Below are 18301 nucleotides of genomic sequence, written 5' to 3'. Positions count from 1 at the left end.
TGTGGGTCACTCGTCAACCTCTCTGATCCGATTTTCGAACAGGGTTTCAAAATGTCCCCGTTTGTTTTGTTCAACGGGTACTCTCGGAGCTGTGGTTTCTGTAGTGAAAAAAAAACTCCTGAAGTTCTGCCCTTTGCAAAATGAATGGTGTATATGACTTATTTTTATATAGACCGTATTTACCTTAATAAATCTGCAAAATGTCACTTCTTTGTCTCGAAAACTGTGCATGGGAATAGACGCCATATTGCTGTAATTATGAGAAAAAAAAAAACAAAAAACAAATGGACAGAGAGTATAGGGAGTCTGCCATATTGGCCAATAATGAGAAATGGAGATTATTTAGATATTTTCATTTTCCAGTCGTTATTGAAAAAAAGCTATATATGTCAAAAGACTCTGGTGCCAAGATAATACTTTAATTATTTAACTTCTCTGTTAAATTTCAAAGAGATAGATCAAAAACTGCAGCCTGTAATCAGTCGGATAAACAAAAGCAAAAGAAATAAACATACGAAAGAAAAAAACAAAACAGGCAAAAAGGAAAAAAAACAAAGACAAAAACAAAGAAGCAAACGCGACAGAATACTGTACTTAGAATTGAGGCTTGACTAAGTAGCAATAAATAAATAAATAAATAAATAAACGTATCCCTTTTGGCAAGGAGACAAGTCCAAGAACAAACTTCTGTCATGCCATTAGCTCACGAGCAACGAAGAGTTAAAGATTTAAAAGTTATCTGCACACAGATCCATAAAGAAAAGATGCCTTGTGTATTTGATTGTGCATATCTACGTCTGTAGCTGTTAAAGACAGAAGCTCGTCATACATGTACCGATTGAGCAAATGCGCCATGATTTAAAGAATTTTTAAAAACTCTGCATGTTATAACAAGCCTTTATGTTTAATTTGCTCCTTTTTAGATATTAAAAGTGAAATAAAATGTATCTGAGTTTTTTTTTAAACTGACCTACGTAGGTAGTGGATAACAATTGGCCATTAAATATCAATCTCACGCAGGCCCGTAGCCAGGTGGGTTAGGGGGTGCGTAAGAACCCCCTTTTTGTCGGGAAAAGGTCCCCTCTGGGTTAAATTTTATCTAGGTATATGAAGGTTCCACTTTTTCAAAAAAAAGAACCTCCATATAAAGTGGTCTGATTAAGTCTTTTCCTAGTTTCACCAAGGAGTTATAACTCCTTGGTTTCACCTGCAATATCTTTGAAGATTTGACTCTCTTTTGTTGTAGAGATTGTTCTGACCCCCGTCAATAACGTACATGTCTCCCAAACCCCCAAAAATATGACTTTTTTATTAGCACCCAGTGAAATAGCACATTTTCTCGACTGGGCAGGCCATAGGTGCCTAAGGTTTTCTGTTACAGTAACTATTACGTGTTAATGACTTAATTCGGTCTTTCATCTTTCTTGAATCACGTGCACATTGAGCATGTTCAAAATGTCCTTGTATGACCTCTGAAGTTGAAGTGTAGCCCAGCGCTGATTAAAAGTGTATTTATCTTTTTGGTGGAGGCTGTGGTAGATGGGTCGAAGGGCGTCCTTGGGGTGCATGAGCTTGAGTTTTTGGGATATCAGATTTGTAATTAAGTCAACATGGATGTTTGGAAAGCTATGGAACTAAGAGTTTTAATTGCCAGGGGTCAATAACATGTAAATTAAAAAAAGGTTTAGTCGATAATATTCGATACATTCTAATAACTTATATTGGTGGTTATATGCATAGTTTTTTTCCATCCACTTATAATTTAATTTGTTGAATGTTCGCAAAAAGATCGCGTGAAAGAACGGACGTTTTTTTACCAATGCACGCTTGTGTTCACCGACTCAATTGAACGTCTCCTCAATTATCGAATTATCTGTTCGTTATTTTTCTCTTTTCTTTGGGGGGGGGGGGGGGGGAATTATACATAAATCCCAGTCTATGAAGTTCCGCTTCTACTACGAGTTACGTTTGTTCAAGGATGCAAAGCCACCGTAATGACAAACATAATGCGATAAAATGGGGGCGCATATCTCAAACGTTTGGCAACACAAAACGTGAATGTAGAAAAACCTGGTATGCTCGTGTCTTGTGGTCTAAGACACTGGTACACATATATCTACGCATTTATGTCATGCCTCACTATAATATACTTCAGCTGTACCGAGAACACTGACATCGTAGATTTCTTTCTTCACAATGTCTACAAACAACCGATCTTGTTTCCATGTTGTGGAAATGGCAACAAAGTAGCGCCCATTGTTTCACACACCTGTAGTCCTAATTGCATGTTTCTATCGCCGTTGGTGGCTGAAGTTAATTTTATTTGTCTTAATTCATAATAATTGTTAGCGAAATTAATCCATTGATACGTTGCTATAAAGAAACTCATTTCAAACATACACGTTTTGATAATGCTTCCTGACAACAGCAACTTGTTGAATAAATACACTTTGGACTTCAATCTCGTAAACTGGTATGCGACACAATAATTAAACTCATTAAACTTCGCGTATTGAACAAAATAATTAAACAGAGTATTAACTAGGATTATTGTTATCTGCTAAGGACGCTCGAACCCATTGTTACAAATCGAAATAGATAAACCAATTTATCATGAGAACAGTTTTATTTTTTCAATTTGATGTTCCTGGATTATGGGGATAACTATAATTATGTTCTTCTTTTATCCTTTTCATTAACTTTTCGTTGAAGAAGGATTTTTCTACCATAGTGACATATCTTAATCTAAGTTATTTTCTAGATTAAAAACGGCGTCAGTAATGAAAATTTTCAATTGAGTGGAATTATGAATTCATCAACGGGACTGTCAGTGTCCTATGCGACTATTTTCTGCCAGTGAGGCGTTATCGACACGCAGATAATCCACCTGTAATAACAAAGTGAAGGGCCAAATTAATGATCCAAACATTGTGTGCCATTTGATTATGACTGTGTCGCTTCAATCAATACTTCAATCATTTTATTTCATATTTCGAAAATTTTGATATCAACAGTGTGCCAGTAAGTAATATCAAAACTTATTTATCGAAAGGAGGCAATCAATTCACCATCCTGAATCTTGTGTGATTAGATAACATTTTATTGACACTTGTTTTCATGGCACTTGTTGAGTTAAAAAGTACTACCGGTTATCAAGTTGGTCACTACACTGTGCTTCGCGTTTGTGCATCTGATCGCACGAACATGGAAGAGACGAAACTTCGAGCGATTTATTTCATTATTGGTGTGGCAGTTTTCCCCGTTTTACTCCGAACGGCTATCGGATGCAGTAAGTAGGCCTTGACTTACATTATAAACATTACTCGAACACACTGTGGAAAAAAATTAATTATATTGTAACATGTATAGTGTATCAAATGAAAGTAAATTAAAAACAAAACTTGCATACACAGCGTATTGGACAATTGGACAGTTATACTGTAATGAGTAGGCATACACTTACAATTCTTGTGGATTTCTTCTAAATGACGTAGTTAAGTAGTTTTAGGTATCTTTCATGTGATTTCAGAGCTCGCTAACGCTGATATAGCATTCCTGTTGGATGTTACTGGAAAACCTGACGATGGCCCGAAGATTCAGTATCTCCTGAAAAGTTTGGTCAATGATACCTTCGAGGTACGTCCGGGCAAAGATAGTGTTGCAGTTATATCTTTTATACCAACAGTAAATGCAATTATAACACTAGATCCAAAACGGTCTGAAGCAGATGTCATGAGCGCATTAAGTAAGCCTCTGACTATTCACGAAAATTCTTTATTTGGGAGTCAAACTTACAAAGCCCTTTACCTTGCAAGAACGGTTTTTCTCAATCCTGCTGATTCACGAGGGGGTCGTAATAATACCAGGAAAATAGCTGTTATCATTACGACGGATATAATGGACAGATTTTGCTTAACTGTTCAAAGAGCATTCCCAGTAAAAAGTCAGGGCATCGAAATATACGCCGTAGGTGTGGGCAATAAGACACAGCTCATTGACATGCAAGCAATAGTCAGCGAGCCGGTGTCCAACCATGCTTTCATTGTTGACAATTTTTCTGGTCTGTACCACTTGACGGGGAACTTGTCTGAGGCCCTATGCGCAGGTAAGCAGGATTTTCTTTACAATAGGCCTACCTTTTACTCGATTATATCACTATGTAACATGCAAAAAGGTATAGAGGGTAATAGCAATATGCCCGGAGCAAAATGTACGTTTTTGTAATATAATCTAACCCGACTACAGAGAAATATAAAATTGTCTGAAACAAATAAACTTGAGTTTTTCTAAATTAGAGATAGAGACATTTATATTACTTCGAAATTATCAAGAATTGTGTAAATGTTCTTTTAAATTATATGTCAGGTTCAAGCCGACCCACTAATCAATGCATTGAACACATCAAACTCTTGGTACGTGAAGTACAAAACCGCTTGTCCAGATCCAACTACTACTACACAGATAGGGATATTTTCCGGGTCCGCAGTTTCAGTCGCATCTGAGACCACAACAAGTCATACTGTCGCAATTCCATCCAAAAATGCACCAATAACACCAAGTCCTACAACGGAGAATGCCAACGGAGAAACCAATGAGACGGACGTCAGCCGAGGCAACATCCTCAAGTTATCACCTTCAAACAAAGGCATTATAATCGGTACAAGTGTCGGCGCTTCCTTCCTCGTGCTTCTCGCCGGTTTAGGTGGCCTGGTAGCGTACCTGTACCTACGAAAACGACGTCGCAGCGTTCAACCAAACGCAACGAGTGACCAAACACCGGAACAAGAACAAATAAAGAATGACGATAAGGAGGAAACGGGCGAGAGGAAAGAAACTGGTCTGTAATTTTGACAAGCAAACCGAAAAGATTGAGAAAAAATCCGGACTTCTAATTTGCCAATTCAGTTAATTTAATTTGTTGATTTACACAGCCATATATTTACATGTATATAAGTGCTGTGATCTCGCGTAGCCGTTGTAAAACAGGCCTAACGTTGCCCTTTGCGGTAGAAACATTACGCGAGTGATTTGTTGGTCTATTCCCTTGTATATATTTATATACGCAAGTTCGTAACTTGAAAAACAGTAAATGATTAGTAACATCAATTCCTTATCATAACGCAGTACATGTTTTTTGTATGATGTGTAATCAAGTAGATTCAATGTTTTTGATTTTGTTTTTCTCTAAAGCAGATTCTTATAACTCTGGTATTGAATTAAATGATACATTTAGACTGGGTTCCCATGCCTAGATCGATCCCTAAGAGATTTTCATCCATTTATCGACGTTTGTTTTCATGCACATGTATTCCATGTAGGCCTACATGTTCAATCTACCAGAAACCGACTGAGAAATGACGCAGTCATTGTGCAACAACTCTCACCCGTCCAGACTGATAAAAAATGTGGACAGCTTGTGAATAGCCACAGAAACATGCGTGAATATCTAGATAAAAATTATATCTGTGCCATTGGTAAAGGGTTAAGTACATATATTACCCACATAAGTGACAATATCATTTTGGGGGCTTTAAATGACTAAACCACCAGCTTGTTTCACAATAGACAAGACCAGTTTGCCACAAATATTATCTTAAGTTCATTACAATTAGCAATTATAATGTTTATAGCCACGTTTAGTACCGAAAAATGAGTATATTGCCATTAGTACAATACCCTACAGGCTCTATTTTACGGTGTTGAATAGTTACAACCTGGGGTGCAGAGGGTTTAGGCTGAAAAAAACGTTGGTAGATGGTAACTGTTGACAGCCTACAATCCATATATACAAACTGTAGGTAACAGGTCATTTGCACCGTCTGTGCAAGTCTTCTCAACGCTGACCGTAGGAAAAGTAAGAAGCTTGTGATGGGCTGGGAGAAAGGCAATAGCTAACATTTTATTAAGATCTCTTTTTAAATTTTTTTTTAGTGGAGGGGATGCCCTTCCTGCAATCTACGGCCCCGGTAACTTCAAACAAAAAGTGTTTTTTTTTCATGTTTTTTTCTTGTGAGTTCTGTATCTTTTTCCATGGGAATGTTTAATGTTTAAAAAATCAATAGAGTCTAAATCAAGCGTTTTTTTCATGTTTTTTTCTTGTGAGTTCTGTATCTTTTTCCATGGGAATGTTTAATGTTTAAATAATCGATAGAGTCTTAATCAAGTATACCGAGAATAAAAAACTTATCGGGGGTTGATAGCTAAGAACATTTTGATAGTTAAACAAACAAATGATACACACGTAAATATTTGTTTTTACATTTAGTTTGACTCAACTGGATTCGACTGGGATACGGTATAGACATATCATCGAAATGTAAGATTTAATAACTTGAAAAACACACCTGCTGTTGAAATTGTCTTAAGTATACTGCTCTTGTTCAATCATAGCATAACCATTGAGATTTACACCATGTCAAATGCCATTCTTGTTTATTAACCTTTAAGTCATAATTAAACACACGACTATTGTTGTAACGATGGAGCCAAAACAAACGCTTTTTATCTATAGCTCAGCTAAATTACATTTCATCTGCTGATTCCTTGGATTACAACTTCCAATATACTTGTCTAATTTTTCAAAAAAAAAAAAAAAAAAAACGGTTTAAACTACATTGCGTTAAATGGAAGTTTTATTTCGTTTGACCATTTCTAAGAAATGTCTATGCCATCTGGTGTCGTCTGTAAGTTCTGGGTGAAATGCTGTGGCAAGGGTATTCTCCTCTTGCACAGCGACAATCACAGACCTGACAGACTGCTCTCTGTCGGTGAAGGTCAAACTACCGATAACCTTGACCCTTGGGTCATCCACTGATATAACGGCAGGTGCCCGGATGAAGACGCCCCTGCATGTTTTGTCGTCTTCACAAGAACCGGCTAAAGTGTTTGACAAAACAGTGACGTCAGCCTCGAAACTGTCCACCTGGCGACCGAAATAGTTCCGTGAAACTGTCACGTGTAGGCCTCCCAGCTGGAAAAAATCACATCAGTTTAAAAATAAATGTTTGGCTAAACTAACAAATTTTGTTCAATATAAAGATCTACCAAAATAATTGTGACATATATCTGCCAAATGAAGATCATTATAAGTCAAATAAAAGAATTTATTTCAGAAGAACAACGCTCATACATCATTGACCTGCTTAGGTCCTTAACTTGCAATCTTGGAGAAGCTAGAATAATGTTTTAAGTATTTGAATATTTATTAAGTTCAAAAATATGTTACTCCGACCAACCTAACTTTATAATGACTGCTGGGCGCTACCCAAAGTGAATTAACAACTTGCCAGAGTCAATACCCGTTAGATAAATTAAGTAGCATAAACGTATTTCAAGAGGGTACATGGTTTTGTTTTCCCCACCTAACACAATTCCCATACCTGAGATTGCCCTCCTTCTTTCTGATGCTCAATGTTCTCCGCCAGTAGAATCATACCTGCGCACGTGCCCCACGTCACTCGCCTCTTTTTCGCCATCCATTCTCGGAGAACAGTATCTAAGCCTTCTCTCTTCAGGAATAGACTCATGGTGGTGCTTTCACCTCCTGGCAGTATTAGTCCATCTAAATCGTCAGTGACATCTTCCCGTGATCGTACGTCCACGATGTCCAGTGTCCAGTCTGAGAGGTGGTCGGACTTGGCGGCTTCATGGGCTTTCAGGAGGGCGACTTTGTGTTCATGAAAAGCGCCTTGAATTCCTAAAATGCCGATCCTTAGTTCCCCTGAATTTGGCATAGCTGCCAGTAAGGTTCCTATCATGATTAAAGATAATAACAATTAGAATAACACTACGGTGCTAATAGTGCTTAAAATATATACAAATATACTAGTACATCTTTATTTGTTTAAAAGGACCCATAAGGTTTTTCTGCTGAAATACAATAGGTCTATTTGGGAAAGTCTTGAGTCCCTAATTTTAAGCCTTGTAGGTCAACAGGTGACAGTTCGGACACTTCAACCGGTCACATTTGTGGCATGTTAGGCCTAAATATCCATATCACGCTTCCGACGGATAGGTGAAATTGCCAACCATCAATACACTTTTAGTAGTGTATGTATGTGATTGTTATACGAGACAGCATACATCACCGATACATCGTGATATACCCCAAAGCTCCATTCCATCATTGCATAACGTATATTATAATAAACAAACTTTAGAGGAGAAATCTAGAGTCCCGTGGTTTAAAAGATAAAAGTAACCTTGGCCTACCTTAGCAGGGACTTCACTCCTTACTCTTAAATGCGGATATAACCACAACTTAATTCAGGGAGCCCCTCTTTGCTGTTGATTGTTTTGTGACACTGATTGTGAGCGTATTTCATTTCATCGTAATAGCTATGCAGTTCATAATTAGTACACTGAGCTATATGGCCAAAACGTGATTGGTTTCCCAAAGTAAACACGTGTATTTCATCATAAATTTAAGGTAATAGGGGAAGTTGGGGCTTACAAATGGCTTACCACACACAGGGGTTCATTGTTGCCGTCCAAGGGTCATACCTTTGTACCCGCTCAATTAAACAACTCTTTATGTGATAATTTTTATCCACTTTCACCTACCTTTCTCTTGTGTACAGAAAATTTGCGTCGATTACAATGTTATGAAGTCTGTCGAAATTTAAGGCCTTTCTACTTGAGTAATTCTAAATTGAATAGCAACTCTGCATTAATAACATCCTCACAGACAGGCTTACGAAATAACAGCACTTAATTGCACCGTCGACCCAGCTTTTCATTTCACGCTGTTTGTTTTGTGGTTTCATAACTTCTTACGTCGGTGGCCATTTAGTACACAGCTAAGATAGAAGAAAGTCTCCCCAAAGAAGGCACTGCGATATTTTCAAGAACGGCGCTTACATCAGCCAACAGACGCTCCATTCCCGACACAATGAACATGAATGGTAAGTGTGTTTCCTTCACCTGTCTGCTGCATCTGATCATGTAGACGTATGCGGTGATCGTCAAGAGATCAAATAATATGGCACGTGCAGACTGTAAAGTCTTTCATTGCATACCTATAAAGACCCTGTACATAGGGCGCATTTATGTGCTTGATGAGCGTGACGATCACACGTTTAACCCGAGTGTCATGGGAAATTCTTACCTATCATTTAAAAACCGTAAATATCATTTACACAAATTACTGTGATAGTGCACACTTAGTATACACTATGCAATCGACAAAAACATATGAGTCATCATTATGCCAGCAGTACGTGAAAACCCAACATACGTGAAAATGGCTTCAATTTATCAAAGGCATTTAGACGAATAAGCAGGCAGATTGTTAGCGTTATAAAACATGCATACATGTTAACAACAACTTGCATACATACATTCAACACAGAGAGAATAACACGCCTATGTTGTTAAACTCTCTTCCGTTGGAAATGTCTTTTGTCTACCTGCATCAACAGGTGTTGAAGCAGGCCCACAGCTACTGACTGTCGAGAATATGTCATAAAAAAACATGGAAGGTGGTTATCCAACACGGCAATATCTTGTTCATTTGCATATCTACAGCTTTAAGGTATTAAGGCGCTTACATTATTATAGGGGGATTAAACATACCAGGCACTGTGCATACATGTTATGTAGGAGTATGCTTGTATTATACTTATTCTCTGCAAAAAATATTATTTCAAATTTATGAGTGTATCCTACTCGGGGGAAAAAAACTTTTTTGGATTGAAATACATGTATGACTCTAGATCTGGGACGTTTTCAAATTCGTATAGTATACCTTTATCCATCCTACCAGTATAATATGGATTTTTTTTTTGTGTGATTCCTCTGTGTTATCTGTGCAAGTTTGCCGCAGTTATTTCAGGTCTGATACAGCGCACCTTCATATTTGGGTTTTGTTGTCGCAAAAGAGAACAAAAAGGATCAACCGAGTTTGTTTCATTTGCTCTCCGTCGTAACTTATGATGATGGTGATTAAAACACGTTATACCTGTATAAACTGAACGATTGAAGAATCAGCACACATGATTAAACTTTTCTCTCTAGGTGCAATGAACGGCGTTGCGGAAGGCGTGTGCAATCTGTCCCTAACGGGGCCGACTGTCCCCAAGACGGGGACATTCAAAGTAAAAGCGGGCCTGGCACAGATGGCTAAAGGAGGAATTATTATGGACGTCACCACTCCAGAGGAGGCCAGGGTTGCAGAAGAAGCAGGGGTACGATTTTAAGTCTCACTTTCTTTCCAAGACGCAATATTATAACATATGTGTTTGTTTTGATACATGTACACTAACATAGCGCTTTTTCTCTGTTGACCTATAGCTGAATAATAATAATAATTGGGCTGCAAATATTTTTGGTTACGTGCTAAAACAATTGACCTTATGTGCCCTATTAAAATGCTATTTTAGGGCTTGCAACAGAGACAAAGAAATCCCAAAGAGAAGTAAAATATTTACCGTTATGTGTTTCAGGCATGCGCAGTGATGGCACTGGAGAGGGTACCGGCAGATATCCGCAGTCAGGGGGGCGTGGCTAGAATGTCTGATCCCAAGGTAAAGTATGACAGAAGAACTGCTCTGTTTATGGTCTGATTCTTAATTTTAATAGGGACATAAATCGGAGCGTGTCATATCGATTGATCACCAAGAAAGAGAAGTATACTTATGGAGGTATTACTTTAACCGGTTAATGTGGAGCAGATTTGAAGTATGGTGTTTTTAAAGTAAGAAGACTTAATGCTTTCTTTTATGATGACAGCACGTTCAAAGGACACCGAATTTAAAATCTCTTTATACCTTTTATCTGTGTAAAATTTCACCTTTTCTAGATGATAAAAGGGATCTTGGACGCTGTGACGATACCTGTTATGGCCAAATGTCGCATTGGACATTTCGCTGAAGCTCAAATCCTCCAGGCTCTAGGAGTGGATATGATTGATGAATCAGAGGGTAGGTATTCTCTACAGATTATATCAAAAATGTATTACACTCTTGATGATGTAATAGGCAGATCCAGGGGAAACAAGAAGCCCGTACCCACTGTCCCCTTTTACAGATCAAAATGGCAGACCCACTCCCCCCCCCCCCTGCACCACCCAGATGGCGAAAATGTCACAACATGAAGACTGGCTAATAAAGCGTGCTTTAAAATACTTGATAATGCAAACTGCCACAATCCGCCCCCCCCTCCAATGATATTTTACTGGATCTGCCAGCGCATATCGTCCATGTTTGTAGTTTTAACAAATGGGTGTCTTGGTGCTTTTATTGTTGCAATACATGTAGTAGTCTTTAAAGTTAAATCAGTTTAAGGAAAATATGATAATAACTTATATGCCGTTATGTCCCAAAGAAGAATCAATATTTATTGAAGTGCAGTTTAACGCATACCCTTTAGTTACCATTTACCTTGTCATAATGTGTTTTAGTTACTTACAAGTAATAACTGCAACAATAAATATTAGTACTGGTTCTTTTAAAAAATTCATTCTTTATCTTTTGATGCAGTCTTAACCAATGCGGACGACGACCATCACGTGGACAAGCACCAGTTCACTGTGCCCTTCGTATGCGGTGCACGGGACCTCGGGGAGGCGCTGAGACGCATAGCAGAGGGAGCTGCGATGATACGAACTAAAGGCGAAGCAGGAACAGGTACACTAAACTAGGAAAAAGTCCGATCTTAATTAATTTTTCTAGGCATTAAAACAACCGTTCATGAGAAAGTCTTTAGCCCCTAAATTCCCATCTGAGACTGTTCAAATAATCGGATATCACTTTGTAGTTGATTAGTGCATGGGTACGTCTGTGTTTCAGGTGATGTTAGCCAAGCAGTTCGTCATGCAAGGATAATACGGCAGCAGATCCGTAAAGTCCAGACGTTGGACCCGCCAGAGCTGTTCAGTTACGCCAAGGAGTTGAGTGTTCCTTATGACTTGCTGAAACAAACTGCAGAACTCGGTCGTCTACCAGTAGTCCAGTTTGCAGCGGGAGGACTCGGTGAGAAAAACTGTTGTTTTCTTTAGATTTACTTTTTTAGTATAATAAGTGCTTTATGTTATTTTATTCACTGATATGGAGAAGTGTACTTGAATTTTTTTTAAAACGAAAAGAAATAGGGCTGTTTATTACTCGGTCGAGTCCAAAGAATGACAGTTCCTCAGAATTGTAAGTATAGAGTGTATATAGCATTAATACACTATAATGGCGGAAGAATAAAAAGGACATTGTTTCTCCTCCTTTCAAGTTATGTTATGATTTTATATTCATTTCATTTTACACAGCTACTCCAGCCGACGTATCTCTACTGATGCAACTTGGTGTGGACGGCGTCTTCGTGGGATCAGGGATTTTCAAAAGTGTGGAGCCAGTCAAGCGTGCCTGGGCCATGGCCAAAGCTGTGACCTATTACAAAGACCCCAAAATGCTGGCCGAGATAAGCGAGGACCTGGGAGAGGCCATGTTTGGCACACCCGTGTCAAAAAAATAATCCGAGAAGGATTGAAAATTAATAATACGTCCAAAACATTTGAGCAAATAATTGGGACTTAAAATGTACGAATGTAAACAGAACTGTCATGCAATTAAATGTTTATGTTTATTTTCCTAGTGCAAAACCTTTAAGTTCGTTGTCATTTAAAGTGAAACATCATAGTTACATGTAGTATAGGCCTACAGTTTTAAGGCCATCAGTGACGTTGATTTGTAAAATAAAGGCGGATACGAATATATATTTTTATTAAAATTAGAGCTCCCGACGGATGTTCGTGAAATGACAAAAGTTGCGCATTTATTCAGTTTTTAATAGTGTCATGCTATAATGTTCAAGAAAATTTACTCCATGTTCATGTCCGTACATCAACATCATGAGCTTAAAATTCAACCGAAGTCGCTTTGTGGAATATATTGGTGCATAAAAACATGTAAACAGAGACTCGTTAAAATTTAAACAAATATCGTCTTTACATCAAAGTTTTACCAACGTTGGACGTGCGAAAGGCTTCCAGATGTATTTTTTTAATTCATTTTGACACTTATGTGCATATTTACAAGAGTGCATCAACGATCAAGAGAAAACATTTTAAATTTTTTTTCTTTTTTACTCGAGTTGTGGTTGACATACATGATAGACCCAAGTGCTCGCCATATGCAATGAATTGAGTTCTACGTGAAAAAAGGATTGCTCGGCTTGTAATATTCTACTTACAGTTTAAAAAAAATTAATAAATTTGAAATAGATGGCACAGAATAAAAAAGAACCTTAAGGATGTCTGACGTTCTTGACCACAAGCAGAAGAGTGTAGGCCTACATGTATGAATACAAAGCAAAACATAGATAAATGTCTTCAAAAAATGTCCCAAAATTAGCGTCACTTTAAACCGAATCAGTGTGTAGACAGAGACTTCCCAGAGAACAACTCCCTTCGTTTTCCAACCAAATGGCCGATTTAAAGAGGAGAGAGACAAACAAAAGAAGAAAGACAAACCACGCGATGAGGCCAACGGAAGCATTTTCTCAGGAATAATATTTTTTGAAGGCTTTCTATTAGGTAGGATCGTTCGAAGACAGCTAGGAGTTCAAAGAGACCTCACACCCCACATCTCGGTGCCCTGGTTCAGTCAGTCTGCTGCTAAGAATAATAGACACGTCAAGTCAGTGTTAAATAACGGTGCTCGTTATTAGGCCTACTATTTGTGAACGTAAACCATTGGCGGATTTAGAGGGGCCAGGGGGGTCCTGACCTCCCCCCCCTTCGGTTTCTGAAAAATGTATATCACACCAATTTCCCCCTCTTTCAATTAGAATTTTGACTAGCTGAATCAGAGTCCCTTAACCGCACCAAAGGGCACTGTTTGCCCTCCAAAACACCAAAAATATTTCGGGGCTCGGAACCCCACGATTCGCACCCGAAGCTTGTCGCCCCCCCCCCCCCTTCAAATAATCCTGGGTCCACCCCTGGTAAACGAATTACTATAGTTCATATTTTCGTTTGAAGCTGCTACAGGAGGGAAACTCAAATGTTAGCTGGAAAGGTACAATACGATAAATATATTTATAATATAACTGTGTGTATTAAGAATAAATATATTTATTATATAACTGTGTGTATTAAGAATAGCCTGATTATTACGCGTGGTTTGTGGGCTGTCTTGCTGTCCTGAGCTCTTTTAAATTAGGAGATACGAAAATTACCTGTACAAGGTGCTACCGATACAGGACTTTTAACATAAAAGATAAAATATATAATTCGAAATAATCGCCGGTGAGTAACTAGTTAACTATATAATGTATGTACAGGTGCTTGTGATTGACAGATTAGTGAAAACTCTTGGTCACTGTAGATAATTTACTTCAGTCTTCATTTCCAGTGCAGTGTACTACTAGTAACTAGACTACATGCACATAGCCAGCCAGTGTTTACAGCAACAACGGAACCTAGAGTTTATAAATTTAAGATATTTATGACTTAATATGTTTCACATATAAGGACCATTTTGTTTTGTTTTCTAGGGTTTCAGAACTGAACTCTTCAGGGAGGAAAACGATCATGGCATGCCTGACTCACAGTGGAAGAATCTTTGGTCTAACATTCATCCTGCATAGATATCCACCAGTATGCAGAAACATACGGAATATGAATAGACAGAGTATTCAAATGCATGCTTCAACTTTATCATGGCATAATGAAAGACCATTGGCAATGCCAAGTATTCACTCCCCACCACAACCCGCCATGACTTGTATAGCTAGCATTTCTACATCACAGACTTTAAGTAGACAAGTTTCTAAAACAGACTATCTGAAAAGAATGAAAGCAGTAAACTGGACAAAAAAGTTACCTGAAGATGCTTTCATAGACCCAGTGAAAGAACTCCAGTCTTATGTTGCCACTCCTATACTGTCTGATAATGAGAAGCTGTTCACCCCTTCTGATGAGGCAGTGAAGGAAGGGGAGGGGGTATTTCAGTCTGTGAAGCTAATTAAGAGTGTGGCAAGTCTGGATAAGTTACCTGATGAAAATGTGCCAGAGGTGAGTGGAAAGCTACATGTAGAATTTAAGGCCAGGTTGTTGTTTTCAACCAGGTTCATTGTTTCTTTTTTCATCCAAATGGATTTTTTCAAAATATAAGAAAGTCTATGCTGTTTTAGTATTAGTAAACTATAAATCTAAATAATAGGAGTGTGTATGTTCACTTTGTATGGGTCTTTAATTTTCTGCAGTTAAAACCTTTGCTTTTAGTCCTGGTATGGGTTTACAAAGTAATGAGCCTCGCACATTTGTTCCTTTCATTTTCCATGAATTTGCCTTTAACTTTTCAGGTTGCAGTAATTGGCAAGAGTAATGTCGGAAAATCCTCCCTTCTTCAGGCGCTATTTTCTAGCACCCCAAACATTGTCAAGACAGGAAAGAAACCAGTATGTAGTAAAGTCTCAAAATTAACCAAAAAAGAAAATTCTTCTACAAATGTTTGTGTTAATATGTAGGAATTGTATTTTGAAAGTATGGGAGCATAAGATATATCTGAAGATGATAGGAACAAAGATATGTTGAGAAGTTGAAATTTTATTGGAAATGCACCAGCACTTGAATATTTGGAATTTCTGTTCTCTTTGTACATTTTACTCAGGAATCAGTCATCATTAATTTTACAACATTATTTTCATACCTTAGGGACAAACTCAGACGCTGAACTTCTTTGATGTTGATGGGAAATTCCGCCTAGTGGATGTTCCAGGGTTTGGGTACAATATGCCTGCCAATTACCATGAGCTGGTGGAAGGATATCTGACCAGCAGGAAGAAGTAAGGCTATGTTGTGATTTTTGTCCTGTGACCTTAAGTTAGAATGTGTGTGTGTTAGCTTGTATTTGTGTGAGAAGTGACATATGTTTGAACATTTGTGTTTATGAGGGAATTTCACTCATATTTAGCACAACAGTGAGAAGTGACATGTGCTTGACTTGTACACAAAGCTTACACTTTCATAAGATTATTTCTTCTAAATACGCCAAATCATTTACTGTGTCTCAGAAGGCACATTAATTTTTTTTTTTCGCAAACCATTAGTGTTTTGCTCAAAATTTGATTTGCCTGTTGTCCCTAGCTGTTAGACTAAACCAGAAATTTACCTGAAAGCACACTGGTCCTATTAAAATATGCATTAGATTCTACCTGGAACTCCTATATTTTAGACACATTGACTTACATTTGCATTGGTTAGTATATCTTCCCGAGTTAATGGTCATATATTTATTCAGCATTTTCCCTGCTTTTACTTTTTCACAGTCTTTGCCGGACATTGTACCTGAAGAGTGGCTCAACTAGATATCCCGTGGACAAGCTTGGGAAGGATATGATTAGTGAGATGGGAATACCCTATGTGGTGAGAATTTTTTTAAAATCTGATTAAAATCTGATCAGGCTTGTCAAATAATTTACATCTAAGTTGTCTTGAAGTCTGTACAATTATCTATGTATTTTTTTGATCCAATTTAATCTCCTCAAAATGAAATCAGTTTAATAATTTTTTTGAGTGAAAATATTTTACCTTTTTTTTTTTTAACTACAGTTTGATTTGGACTGCTTTAAGACAGTTACACATTTATACTTACATGCAGTATTTATTTATGAAATTAATAGTTAAAAAAGTAGGCATCTTTTGGTTTTCACATACTGTTAAAATATTTATGCTTTTCAATATATTCACGCCAGCACCATAGTATGTATTCCTAACAACTATGATAGATGTTGTTAAATACATGTATTTTTGAATTATCATAGCTTTTTAGTTTAACAATTTTTCTTTCACATTTCCTATCACACTTGTTGTTCATATGCTGTTTGATATATTTTTATAATTATTTATATATTTTTATTTATTTTTATACATAGATCGTATTGACAAAGATAGACAGGTTTTCACCACATCTGCTACTGAAAACTTTCTTGGAAACTAAGCAAACATACATTCAGACAGGAGGAAATTGCTTCCCACAACTCTTTGTAGTAAGGTAAGAGTGTATTTTCCCAAGCACCACAACTCTGGTCTACCCAATTCTGTCAAGTCTTGCACATCATGAGTCAAATTTTTCCCATAACTCAAAACTTTTATTTTGTCAAAAGTGTGAATATTTTTGTTGTTTTGCTTGGTAATTTTCTGAAAGTAGAACACTTTCACTAAGGTTTGATTCATGCTGTAGTCAGAGCTTTTAAACCTGATAATATTGACATTTATCTTTGTTTTTTCTTCCTCTTTCATTTCTAGTTCCTTGACTGGTGCAGGTATCCCGTTCCTGCAGACATTTATTGCCCACATCACTGGAAATTTGAAAAGCCCCATGTTTTCTGTACAGGAGAAGGAACTGGCAAAAGAATCGCCAAGCATATTTGCTGTATATTGAGGCAGAAACAAAGAGCATGCTGAAGGAAAACATCAAAGAGTCCATATTTAAGAAAATGCTGAAAGTTATCAGAACATGCTTTTATGTCTCACAGGGCTAATTTATTGTATTAGCAAAATTCATTTTTATTTTTTGATTGGAATCACTGATATGCTGCTCCAGTGACTGGTTTTGAGTAACTTTCTCTGCTCTGGGACGAACACGCTAAATAAATATTCCTTTTTTATGAACTTTTATAACTTTCTTTACTATAGAATTGATATCCATCAAATTGGTAACTTTTTTCAGAATAATGTTTATGACATATTTTGTTTCCATTCTTAATGAAAATATGAATTATTGATATGATTGTTTGGGCGTGTTGTCATGTTGAATTTTACAAACAAGGAATCTGTATATTAAAGGGAACATAACTGCCATTGTCCATTTCTGGCATATTTGTTTTTCTCATTGATTAATTAATTGTAAAGACAAAAGAATTACAGATGTGATCAGAATGTTATTGTCTGTTAATTGTCGCTAGATATACTCTCCGTTTCAAAATCAAAATTTATCATTTTGTAAGTCTCTAATATGAACGCTAAATATGAAACAGAATTCGATATTTGTGCTGCAGTAAAGAAAAAAACATAAGACGAAAACTTAACCAGGTTAAAAAAATTAAGCAAATATTACTTTATGCTTTTAAAATGTGACAGATGCTTGAGGATATTGTCACCCTTCGCCCAAAACTCCTAATTTACTGCCTTACACATTCTTTTGGGTAAAAGATCCATCTTCAGTGTTCATTGACTAAATTAATTAACATTTACACATGTCATCTAACGGGTCACATCATAATTGCGATTTGGGGATAAAAACTGAAAAAGCAGTTCCTCAAATATCTCTTTGACCTGAGCATCCACCATCATCGTTTCCAAGCAAATTTA

General features: G+C 37.2%; 3 protein-coding genes across 4 annotated transcripts; 2 read left to right on the top strand and 1 right to left on the bottom strand.

Moving 5' to 3' along the window:
- Nucleotides 1-6404: 6404 nt before the first annotated feature.
- Nucleotides 6405-8730, bottom strand: LOC106181317 (uncharacterized). 2 transcript variants are annotated; one of them, XM_013565654.2, is made up of 3 exons: nucleotides 8563-8730; nucleotides 7380-7750; nucleotides 6405-6970 (listed from the first exon to the last, which is right to left on the bottom strand). In XM_013565654.2, exons 2-3 carry the CDS (start codon nucleotides 7731-7733, stop codon nucleotides 6620-6622), a joined length of 705 nt encoding a protein of 234 aa, XP_013421108.2. In that variant the 5' UTR covers nucleotides 7734-7750; nucleotides 8563-8730; the 3' UTR covers nucleotides 6405-6619. The 2 variants fall into 2 exon arrangements, with proteins under 2 accessions (XP_013421108.2, XP_013421109.2); XM_013565655.2 differs by lacking the exon at nucleotides 8563-8730 and adding an exon at nucleotides 8212-8405.
- Nucleotides 8731-8732: 2 nt separating this feature from the next.
- LOC147762947 (uncharacterized) lies at nucleotides 8733-12700 on the top strand. Its single transcript, XM_087009309.1, has 7 exons — nucleotides 8733-8903; nucleotides 10015-10184; nucleotides 10443-10523; nucleotides 10799-10919; nucleotides 11478-11624; nucleotides 11787-11969; nucleotides 12254-12700. The coding sequence occupies exons 1-7, from the start codon at nucleotides 8891-8893 to the stop codon at nucleotides 12457-12459; spliced, it is 921 nt and encodes a 306-aa protein (XP_086865435.1). The 5' UTR covers nucleotides 8733-8890; the 3' UTR covers nucleotides 12460-12700.
- A 1418-nt stretch (nucleotides 12701-14118) lies between these two features.
- LOC106181253 (GTP-binding protein 8) lies at nucleotides 14119-17791 on the top strand. Its single transcript, XM_087008452.1, has 7 exons — nucleotides 14119-14233; nucleotides 14482-15001; nucleotides 15292-15387; nucleotides 15644-15774; nucleotides 16258-16354; nucleotides 16864-16982; nucleotides 17237-17791. Exons 2-7 carry the CDS (start codon nucleotides 14519-14521, stop codon nucleotides 17370-17372), a joined length of 1062 nt encoding a protein of 353 aa, XP_086864578.1. The 5' UTR covers nucleotides 14119-14233; nucleotides 14482-14518; the 3' UTR covers nucleotides 17373-17791.
- The last annotated feature ends 510 nt before the right edge of the window (nucleotides 17792-18301 follow it).

The sequence above is a fragment of the Lingula anatina genome, chromosome 3 (assembly GCF_051362555.1).
Source record: "Lingula anatina isolate TDL-2025a chromosome 3, LinAna3.0, whole genome shotgun sequence".
Taxonomy (NCBI): Eukaryota; Metazoa; Brachiopoda; class Lingulata; order Lingulida; family Lingulidae; genus Lingula; species Lingula anatina.
This window is presented reverse-complemented; position numbering and strand designations above follow the sequence as displayed.